The 11710-nt window shown below is 23.9% G+C and overlaps 4 protein-coding genes across 4 annotated transcripts; 1 reads left to right on the forward strand and 3 right to left on the reverse strand.

Annotated features, from left to right (window-relative positions):
• Positions 1-1345: 1345 nt before the first annotated feature.
• MKS88_005046 (uncharacterized protein) lies at positions 1346-2182 on the reverse strand (the record flags this gene model as incomplete). The annotated part of the gene is made up of 1 exon (XM_067218272.1): positions 1346-2182. The coding sequence occupies one exon, from the start codon at positions 2180-2182 to the stop codon at positions 1346-1348; it is 837 nt and encodes a 278-aa protein (XP_067071422.1).
• A 1606-nt stretch (positions 2183-3788) lies between these two features.
• On the reverse strand, positions 3789-4949 carry MKS88_005047 (inner membrane complex protein 1l; the record flags this gene model as incomplete). Its single annotated transcript, XM_067218273.1, has 1 exon — positions 3789-4949. The coding sequence occupies one exon, from the start codon at positions 4947-4949 to the stop codon at positions 3789-3791; it is 1161 nt and encodes a 386-aa protein (XP_067071423.1).
• Positions 4950-7453: 2504 nt separating this feature from the next.
• On the forward strand, positions 7454-8432 carry MKS88_005048 (prefoldin subunit 2; the record flags this gene model as incomplete). The annotated part of the gene is made up of 4 exons (XM_067218274.1): positions 7454-7593; positions 7720-7843; positions 8077-8150; positions 8327-8432. 4 exons carry the CDS (start codon positions 7454-7456, stop codon positions 8430-8432), a joined length of 444 nt encoding a protein of 147 aa, XP_067071424.1.
• An 834-nt stretch (positions 8433-9266) lies between these two features.
• Positions 9267-11393, reverse strand: MKS88_005049 (lysine--tRNA ligase; the record flags this gene model as incomplete). Its single annotated transcript, XM_067218276.1, has 1 exon — positions 9267-11393. One exon carries the CDS (start codon positions 11391-11393, stop codon positions 9267-9269), a length of 2127 nt encoding a protein of 708 aa, XP_067071425.1.
• Positions 11394-11710: the final 317 nt, after the last annotated feature.

Consider the following 11710-nt stretch of genomic DNA (forward strand, 5'->3'; position numbering starts at 1 on the left):
CTAAATAATTAATTTTCATACACATAAAGGAAAAAAAGTATGGGAAAATAGATGTTTTTCTCTTTTAGTACTCCAAACAAAAAACAAAAAAAAATTTCGTCCATTTCTCAAGTGTTCGAAGGAACAAGCGAAGCAACAAAATACGCCATTTATGGAATAAAGAAAAGTTATTCGCATGTAAAAAAATGATTTTTTTCGCTAAATATTTTCTTTTCGTACAAAACAAAAGTAAACTATTCGAAAGAGCAAAAAATGAAATATATATATATACATACACCTTTACATTATACAGTTAAAACTAATTCCAAGGCTTAAGTGAGAATTATATTTTAATTTACTGTTCTACTGTATTTTGCTATACGTCACTATATACATACATATATATATATATGTATGTATGTATATATTTTTTATTATCTTCTTTTTTTTGTCCTTTTTGTTAAATATTTTTTTATTAACGTATGCGTGAATAAAGTGTATGTACAATGACTGATATTGCTCTTTCCGAAAACATTTTAATCTATAACCTCTTTTGCTACTAGGAGTATATCAAAATATGAAACACATATATGAATGATGTTATATTTTTAAAAGCACAACTTAAAATATTACATATCTTTAAATCTTTGCATTTTAGAAGTTAGTACACCCTTTTATTATTTATGTAATTCAAATGCAAACTGCAATAGACGTATATTTTGATGATGGTGGAATTTTGAAAATGTTATATGATGCAACAATAAAGAGGTATATAAAGATTAACCGCTAGATCAAACAGTTTCAACAGTTTTTAAGTGAAAGCATATGTTTATTTATTTTGATAACACTAAAGAGTGTAAAAAAAAAAAAAAAATGAAGTAAATTAAATAGTGAAAAAATAAATGTTTTAATTCTATATAATAATACAAATTTTAATTCAAGATAAAAAGTGTTTAACATAAATTATAGGGAAAAAGTCATATTTGTTACTTGTATTTTACTGTTATTCCAAATTTTTTTTTTTTTTTTTTTTTCATAATAAGTATTATTGCTTTCTTCAATTTTCATATTTTTTTGAAAGCTGTATATTAAAGTTATAAAAAAAAAAAAATGGATTAAGAAATATTATTTTTAAAATAAAAATATACAAAAATTATAAAAGGGGCGTGGAAAAAAGAGTATTTTATTTCATAAAGGTTTATTTTATGAAAAGATTTTCGCATATGTACATGTACACACAAAATTATTCATTAAAAATGGGAAATAAGTATCATTTGTTGTATTCTATTTTACTCTATTTTACTTTGTTTTGTTTTATTTTATCTTGGCTTTATTATTGCTTTATTTTTGCCTTTTTTTTTTTGTTTTATCTAATCTTTTCTTTATTTTTTTCGCAGTAACTTAATAAGAAAACATCTAAGAAATCATATCCATATTTCCTAATTTTATCTTCACCAAAACCGGTTAAGTTTAAGTTCTTAATATCGTCGATAGAATTCGGACGATGCAGCAATAGCAATTTTAAATTTTTTGTACTAATTACTTTTTCAGGGTCTATGTTATTCCATTTGGATAAATTACTTCTACACTCTAATAAATTTTTTAACAAGCTACTATCGTTATTATTAACTGATGATAGAGATGTTTGCACACACATCTTGTTCTCATGTGTTATATTTTTACTTTCATTTGGCTTAGATAATGTACTATTTGATGAGCAAATCTCATTGTTATTTGAAACAATGACACAATTCTGATAATTGTTATTATATTGATAATTTCCACAATTTCGGTAATTGCTATTATTCTTGCCATTGTCACGATAATAAGGTTGCTTATATGTACTTGTTTTATTTATGAATACCCTCTTCTTTGCATCTTCACTGAACTCAATTTGTTTCCCAAATTGTTTTTCGTTTTTATTTATGCTCTCAATTATTATTTCATTTTTGCTCCTTTCAAAATTATAATCTATAAGATTAATGTTAGATTTTTCAGAATAATTTAACCCGTCAACAATTTCTAATAATTCATTAAGACTTAAATAAGCATTAGACGGACATTTATATTTGATATTATTTTCACTTAAATAATTTCTAATATTTATATTATTTGATGGGTTATAATATTTAAAAGGTATATTATAATCCTTTAATGATCTTATTTGGTCCTCAAGATTATTAATTACCTTATTCTTTCTCATTTTTTGAAGAAAGCAAAATGGGCTTTAACTGAAAAAAAGCAAACTAAAATATACGAAAAAAAAAAAAAAGAAACACGTGACATTACCTAAGATAACAAAACTTTGCATAGCATACCATAACGTTACTTAGCCTCATATATGCACAATTTTTTTTTTTTTTTTTTAAGCACATTAATTATAATAATATAAAAAGTAAAAAAAAATATATATATATACAAAATTTATTTTACATTTACACATTGAGGAAAAACAACCCGATGATGTTCAACCTGCTCAAATTTCAACTACTTTAAAAAAAATTTTAAAAATAGCCAAAATAAATAAGATACCATAAAAAAAAATAAAATAAAAATGTGTACATTATCATAAAATGAAAATAAAATCCAAAAACACATAATACGCATCTACAACAGAGAATATTAAAATTTTATAAATAATAAAAAAAAAATGTAATTTTTATTACTAAAAATAAGTAATTTCTCTTTATATATTCATTATATAATCTTTCCATTTCGAATTTCAATCTTATATGAAAGATAGCAAAATAAGTGTAAAATAAAACTAAAAATATTAGGATTGGAATAGGAATAATTCTAATTCTGATAAATAAGTTCTTAACTATCTACGCTTGTCAACTTCAATATTCTGAACATTCTCCTGCATACATTTTTCATGAACAACATGTACGCAAATTTTTTGATCAAATATTTTACGTGTGTGTGAACCTTAATTATATTAATTTTTTTATTTTTTTCAATTATTTACTTAATGATAATTGCGTATTTATTTTGAGAATGCAAAAAGAAATAAACATTGACTATATAAAGTTTATTATTTTGTCACATTTCAAAAAAATTTCAAAACGTACAACTATTTTATATTTTCACAAAAAAAATTTCTGTATATATATATATGTATACATAAAAAGACATTTCTAAGTCTTTTATTTAATATTCAAAGGAGGGAAAAAAATTTCCCTGTTTTTCATTATTAAATATGTTATTTACGAGTTTCAAAAATGGACTTAATTTTTTAACATATGCAACTGAAATATACCATATGTATACTTATAATTTAGAATTTGCTCATATATAATATATTTCTATATACATGTGTTACTAGGTGTGAAAAAACTCGGTAGTAAATATAAAATAATAAATATCCCCTTATTTAAGACTTGAGGAAACATTTTCCCTGAACACACCAGATAAATGGCATTGAAATTGTACCCGTAATGCCCATTTTCCTATAAAATATGGATAGTAATCTTAAATTTTTGATAATTCATATTAACCAATTAATGTAACATAACTATTTTATATCATGATTACATTGTGCAGAACTAGTAATTTATCTTTTTTATTTTTGTGTAATGCATTTACAGTAGTAGCTTTTACTCGCTTTTTACATATAATATGGTTAATAGAATATTTATTATGCAGTTTATAATTTAAATAATAAAAAAATGAATAGACGGATGGATAAATGTACGAATATATGAATTAATGAGAGAATAAATATATGAATTGGAGAATATATAAATAAATGAAAAAGTAGTTTTATAAATGCGTGATAAAAAATATGAACTAAATTTTCATTAATACAATTATTTTCTTTGTTTGACTATAAGTTCTGTCACACGATTGCTGTTATGTGAATTATCGTCTGAAAAATCGTTATCATATATATAATTCTTATTGTCTTCATAGTAACTATTTTCATTATTTATCCCTTTATGATCATTATAAGCTGAATACGAATAATAGTATTTTTCAAGTGGGTAAGAAGAATTATTGTAATTTTCATTATTTGTATCATCTTCATTTTTGCTGTTGTATCCGTAATTATTACCATATATTTTGTTATAAGTTTCGTCTTCTTTAGGAGAATTATTATTTTGGTATTCATAATAATCCTGAAATTCTTTATTTATGTTGTTGTTATTAGCATTGTTATTATTCATATAATATTCCTTTTTACAACTTGCATTATTTGTGTTTATATCTCTATCTTTGATATGATGTTCCTTTAGAGCAGATAAATGTATTTTCTGATTATTCTCTGTAGAATGATTCATGTTTGGTAAACGATTATCAAATATCTGTTCTTCAATATAGAGACTAGGAATTTTATTTTCCTGCTGAAGCATAGGAAATTGAGTTCCGTAAGATATTTTTTTATCAGGTTTAAAACAAAATTGTGGAACATCGTAAGGTAAAGGTATATTCACATGGATATCCTTCGGGGGTCCAACAGGCGTAGGCACATAAATTGGTATCTCTATTTCGACATCTTCAATTTCAGGTACCTCGTGAATTTTTTCGATTATTTCTGTATATGATTTATGGACAATATGCTCCTGTTCAATATCAATATATTCTATTGGACCTGGTACATGCCTAATTTTTTCAACTTCTCTTATTTTTAATTTGGGAACTATTCTAACTTGTTCTACTGGAATATCCACTACTTTTAAAGAATCAACAAATCTTGTTATTTCACGGACTTCCGGGATTTCGACAATCTTAGGAATTTTGTGAAAAACTGGTACGTCAACATTTTTATGAACATGATTTAATTTAAATCTTGGTACATCGAAAAATGAAGGTGGACGAATGCATTCTTTTGTAATCATAGGGTCCCAGTGGAATACTTTTCCAACATTTCTGTTGTAAATTGGATTATCTGAATTATAATTAAATACATTAAAAGGGGAATCAACTGGTCTGGATTTTTTTAATCTCGAATTTTCACAATATAATTCCATTGTATATAGTATTATTTGCTACTTTATTTTTACTTAATGGTTGACAAAAATTTAGAAAGAATTAAAATATAACGGATAACAAGAAAAAGGTATATATATATTTCTTTTTCTTTTTTTTTTGTAAAAACGAAGCCTCTTACATATTTATCTACTTAAAAAGATATGCATCTTTGTACGCATGCATATATATGCTTATGTACTTCAAAATAAATGAAGTAAAGCTTGAAAGGGAAGAAATTTTTTAGTGGCTGTTTTTTTCTGTATAAAATATTTCTTTATTCTAAAAAAATTGCACAAGCAAATATATTTAAAAAAGTAAGCCCCAAAAAAAAAACAAAAAACAAATTGTAATACAAAGAATGTTGTAAATATAGACGCAATATAAGGTATTTTTGATATATACGTGTAAGAAGAATTTTTTTATATATTATATAATGCTAAAAATATGGGAAAAAGGAAAAAAAAGACATAATTTTTGAGATTTGTTCTTTAAAAAAAAAAAAATTGCATTTTCCATAATTGTTTTTCTTAAATGTTCAGGCAAAAATATAGAGAATGTAATGCAACAAAAAAAAAAGAAAAAAATTCTTGTTCTTAATTTTATCGTGCATATAACGGTTATTTGTGCTTACTAAAATTTGCACATATATATATATATATACATGAACTGTTAAGAACTTTTCTTTATCTTTTTTTTTTTCAGTCGTAAATACTTATTAAGAGTAATAAACTGTCTGCGTTAATATAAAGTTTTATGTAATTCATTTTTTTTTTTCAAAATAAAAGTTATGAACAAGTAATATAAAAAAATTTGATCAGAAAAAGAGCAAATACTTGTCTGTAAGTATAAATGATGTTAGCGACTTGATTAATCTTGTATAATTCACTACATTAGCTATAGATTAACGCTAGTTGGTGATTATTTTAATAAAAAGATAAATAAAAAAAAATAAAATAACTAAACAAATTTACATTTCATCCAAAATAAAATGAGCCCGTTCATTATAATCTTTTCTCTTTTTATATTTCCACCGCAAAATTAATTGCTCAAAAAATAGATCTTTTTTTATGTTGTAATAATCTCTCTTTTTCTTACTAAAAATTAGCTACGAATAATTTTATGCGAAAATGGAAAATATATTCATTTTTACAATAAAGAAAAAAAAGGAAGAACAAATGTCTTAGGGTCATATTACGAATTGACACTTATATGCTTATGGAAAAATTTAAGTGTTTTATATATATTTCTAGCCAAGGCTTACAAAACGAATAGAGAATATTATTCTTTGAGTTTTTAAATGTACATTCATGTAAAGGTAACACATATATATATTATATATATATATATATATATATATATATATATATTTACATACATATGTGGAATGTTTTCACTTCAATGAAAATAATAAAAGGGCACAGCAAAATTTTGATCTACATATTTGAAATCTCTTAAACATATATCTCACACACGAAGCGCATTTAAAATAAAAATGGGGCCCACCAAAAAACCTTTATCTTATGTACTTTTTTTAAATAATACATACCTGTACAAATTTTTGCTATAATCGAAATACACACATTTATAATTCCTAGTGTAATTTACAAATACGACTATAAATTTGTTTCATTTTTTGGTCACTCTCCGTTTTCTTAATGTTGTACTAATAAAATTTATAACTTATAGCTGAAACCTTATTTTTGATAGTTTAAAAAAAAAAAAAGCTTCTGAAGAACATTAAATAATAATAAATGATGAAACTAGAAGCAAAAGGGATTTCGTTATTGAATGTAAAATTTTTAATTTTACTTTGTTTATTATTCAAGTAAATCACGCATAACATCCTAATTTTTTGAATATATCATTTTAAGAAACGAAATTTTAAGAGCAAGTCCCGTATGTTCATTTTGCATATAAAAAATACAGATGTGTTAAATTTACCATAAAATAAAAATTAAATTCAAATGAAAAAGGAAACAAGTTACAATCCCCTGAATTTAGCACATATTGAGAATTTTATTGCTTTGAAATAAGTAATAACACCTTTAAAAATATATAAAATAAAATTTCTTTATTTGTGTGGATATAAACATAATATAAAAATAAAAAATATGTGAAAGAAATAAACGTTTATACATAAATTAATTTAGGAATTTTAAAATACATGTAAGAGATACCAGAGTAAGAAAAATACTTGCACAAGGTAAATTTTTTATTTTGTTTTATTTTTATTATATTTTTTTTATTCATTAGATCAACTATTTAGTACATCTTTTTTATTTACGAATGCAATAATTTTTTTTTCCTTAGTTAAATTATATGCCCTAAAATACAAATAATATGAGTACATTTTTTTTTAATAAAACATGTAATTTTTCTTCCCATACATATTTATATGTATATAATTATATGCAATTCAAGCAAACATCCTAATGAGAATATATTTTTTCATATTGCATATAGAGCAATAATATAACATAAATATCGATGAAAATTTCACATAATGGAAACTGCGAATAGCATTGAATTGTCCAAATTAAATGAACAAAATGAAGCTAAGTCAGCATACGAACAAATTGAAAAAGATAGAGTTCAATTAGTATCTAAGATAGAAGAATTGTATCAAGACGTAGTGGAACACAAGTATAATAATAAATTATGTATATGTATATTTAAGGGTGAAAGTTTTAATTAAAAAAAGCAATGAATATTATAATTTCAATTAACATAGTTCTTTTTTGTTTTTTTTTTTTAATATTAATATCAAAGATTAGTCTTGGAAGCTTTAGAAAATGTTCCATCTGATAGAAGATGTTATAGAATGGTGGGAGAAATTTTAGTTGAAAGAACAGTTGGAGAGATTAAACCAGCTTTGGTAGATCATAAAAACAAGGTAAAAAAAGACTTATATAATAATAATATTATTTATGCATTTGTTGATTTTTTTTAAAAATGAAATTAATTCAAGATTGCATACGTTCATTTAGTTTTATTCGAAAATCGGTTTGCGATTTAATTTTTTACACTATATATGTATCTCTATTCTTGTATATATATATATATATCCATATACATATTTATGCACGAATCCTTATGTATTAGTATTTCTTATAACACATTTAACAGGTGGAACAAATTATAGCTGAGTGCCAAAAGAAATTAGACGAAAAAAATAACGAAATTTCAAAAATTGTGAAAAAGTAATTTTATTGTATTTATTTATAAACGCAATTACAATATGTATATGACGAAATTGTGATTATTTTTTCATGATATCCTATTATATTTATTTATATATATATATATGAATATACTTAACGGACATAATTGCTTTAATATATTATATATTTCATATAAAAAATTTTTATTTTTATAGTACAAAGTCAGCGAATATAACTAGTGATCTTGTTTCAAACAAGGCTCAAGATAATATGGGCAATTCTACCGACAAGGACAAAAAACCCCAAGGTGTCATTTTTTAATATTCTTAAAATATTTCTAAATGTACGCATATGATAAATCTGCTTTCTTTTTCGCATGTCTATTTTTGTTCTAATTTATTATAATTTGTATTATTTTTTACATATTAAATTAATAAAACGCTTAATATTTTTATTGTATAAATATATATTATATGTATATATGAATAAAATTTTTTTTTTTTTTTATAATTGTGTGGCAAATTAATTTTTTTTCAATTAATTTATTTGCATATAAGAATAAGATAAGAAAAATATAAAAAATTAAAAATGCTTCCTAAATTCAAGAGAAAATCATATGTAAAATTAGTAGTATTGATCATATTCTCCAAATTATCAAAATTAGAAAAAATTTTGCTGTTGAAAATTAATCCATATATAACGGTCAATCATACATGAACACTTATATATACTTTATGATATTTCAATAATCCTAACTAAAAAAATATTTGTGCTTTAATTAAGTTTTTTGTTTTTTCTACCTCATTATATGTTAACAAAGGAGTAAAAGGAGAAAAAATACTGTTAATCCTTTTTTTCGTAATGCATGTATATATATATACATATATAAACATATTTACATACATTTATATCATACGTGTTCATACAACCGTCAGAAGCGTCAACAGGTTAAATCTATTCAACCTTTGTCTCTAAAAAATTTCGTTTTTCCCTTATTTGACACAGATTAATTTAGTACATTAAAGAAAAGGCATAATGAACAACAGTGAAAAGAATGGTCCTCCATTTTTACACCATCTTCTTCGGTTTCGATAGTATACATAAATATATACATGGGTACGCACGTATACAAAACAATTTACTCCAATTTAATTTTTAATTTGGCTTTATAATTGGAAATGACAACACATTTTTGATGGAAACTGAATCGGTGAACAACATGCATAACCGATCAACTCCTATTCCTAATCCACCAGTTGGCGGTAAGCCGTGCGCCAATGCTGTTACATAATCGTAATCAATTTCATGATGTTCATTGTCCAAATTCTGTTTGGATAAATTAATAGTGTCCTTATCATTTGTCAAGTGTTTAGGAGAAAGACTGACCTTGTTGCTTTGATTTACATTTTTCTCATTACTTAAATATTCAATTGAATTTATGTTTTCTTTATTAATTTTATACTTTAATAAATATTGAGAGAAGAATTTTTTTTCCTGTACTAATGCATTTGCTTCCTCTGAATATCCATTAGCTATTTCCATTTTTCCTATATATGTTTCAAATCTTTCAGATAATTTTTTATTTTTGTTTAATGTTTTAGATAATGGAGAAGTATCTGATGGTAAATGAAATATATGCACAGGCTGATTATTTAAGTATGGTTCCACTTTTTTTTTAAAAACTTCTTCAACAACTAATCCCCAATTTAAATGATCTTTCGTTTGATCAAAGGTTATATTTAATTTCCTAGCTTCATTATAAGCTTCATCAAAAGATAAATTCAAAAAATTTATAGATGTGTAATCTTTTATTATTTTAATAAAGGAAATTTTTTTCCATTTTTTTTTTTGCTGTATTATATTATAACGTGGATTAGAAGGAAATTTCTTTGCAAGTGATTTTATTAAATTTTCAGCAAATTTTATCATATATTTATAATTGGAATACGACTTATAAATTTCAAGTAAAGTAAACTCGGGGTTATGAATAGTACTTAAGCCCTCATTACGAAAACACTTACTTAATTCAAAAATTTTTTCTGATATTCCACTTATAATTAATTTCTTTAAATACAATTCAGGAGCAATTCTTAAATACAAAACTAAATTTAAAGATTTTAAAAATGTTTCAAATGCTTTGGCCGTAGCACCACCAGGTAATAATTGTAATATGGGTGTATCTACTTCTATATATTTTTTTTTTAATAAAATTTTTCTTATTTCTTGAATTAACTTAAATCTTGTTATAATTTTCTCTTTTTGTTCTTTATTAGTTAAAAAATCAAGATATCTTTTTCTATATTTATATTCAACATCTTTCATACCTTTATGTTTGTCTGGTAGGGGTAAAAGAGATTTTGTTAGTACATATATTTCTTTTGTATGTAGTGTAATTTCTCCTCTTAATGATTTTCTCATAAAACCTTTTACAGCTATAAAATCTCCTACATCTATTATTTTCCGTGCACTTATTCCGTTTATATTTTTATATTGATCCTTTTGGTTACACAAATTGGTATCGTCCTTCTGGACAGTACCATTTCCTATTTCATTGGATAAATGAATGGAATTTTCTCCAAAAAGATTGTTCGAATAATGTACATCCATACTAGACGTTACACTTCTAACCGTATATGCATTATCCTTCTCAGAAATTTTTTTGTGAATTAAAATATTTTCATCTAGATATATTTGCACGTTACCTGTGTCATCTTGTATATTCAGAAACATGCCATTATTTCGTTTTACTATAACTCGACCATAAACAACATACGTTTCGTCGGTTTTCCTTTCACCGTCTTTTAGAAATTCGTATTTATTTTTTAAATCATTAATTTTTATGGTTCTTTTTATATAAGATGTGGGATACGCATCAATATTCAAAACATCTGACAAGACGTTTAGCTTTTTCACTCTTTCAAAAAATTCCTTTCCATGACTGTATAGGATGAAATATTTTTTCTTATTTTTATAAATATTTTTCTTGTGGTTTACTGTAGAAATATTTTTCAACTTAATGATATTGTTACGTTTAAAGCATGCGGACTTTTTACGCAAGAATGAAAATGCTGATAGAAGAAATGATAATAAGAGCAATTTTTTTTTTTTTCTCATTATTTTTCTCACTATATTTCTTGCAGTATTTCTCGCTATATTTCTTGCAGTATTTCTCGCTATATTTCTTACAGTATTTCTCGTTATTTTTCTCGCTAAATTTCTTGTTATTTTTCTCTCTAAATTTCTTGTTATTTTTCTCGTTATATTTCTCGTTATTTTCCTCATATTTTTCCCCTTCTGATATGAATATCCTTCTTCATTTTTACGTGCATTTCTTTTTTTTTCATTGTCGTGTGCTTAGTTTTATCAAACTTCATCTTTTTAGGCAATACCTGGCGTAATTTTTCTTAGCAATAAGTTATTATGCTTGTTAATTTGAGCATTTTATTTTTCCTTGTTGATATTTTTTACTATTTTTTATTATTTTTATTGATGTTTTACCCTAATTTTGTATACATAATTATCTTTTCAAATCATTTTTTGCGCTTGCTCAATTCAGCATCTTCCTCATTGTTTGCTTTAGCTTTGCGCGAGTTTTGTAT

Source organism: Plasmodium brasilianum, chromosome 13 (assembly GCF_023973825.1).
Source record: "Plasmodium brasilianum strain Bolivian I chromosome 13, whole genome shotgun sequence".
NCBI lineage: Eukaryota > Apicomplexa > Aconoidasida > Haemosporida > Plasmodiidae > Plasmodium > Plasmodium brasilianum.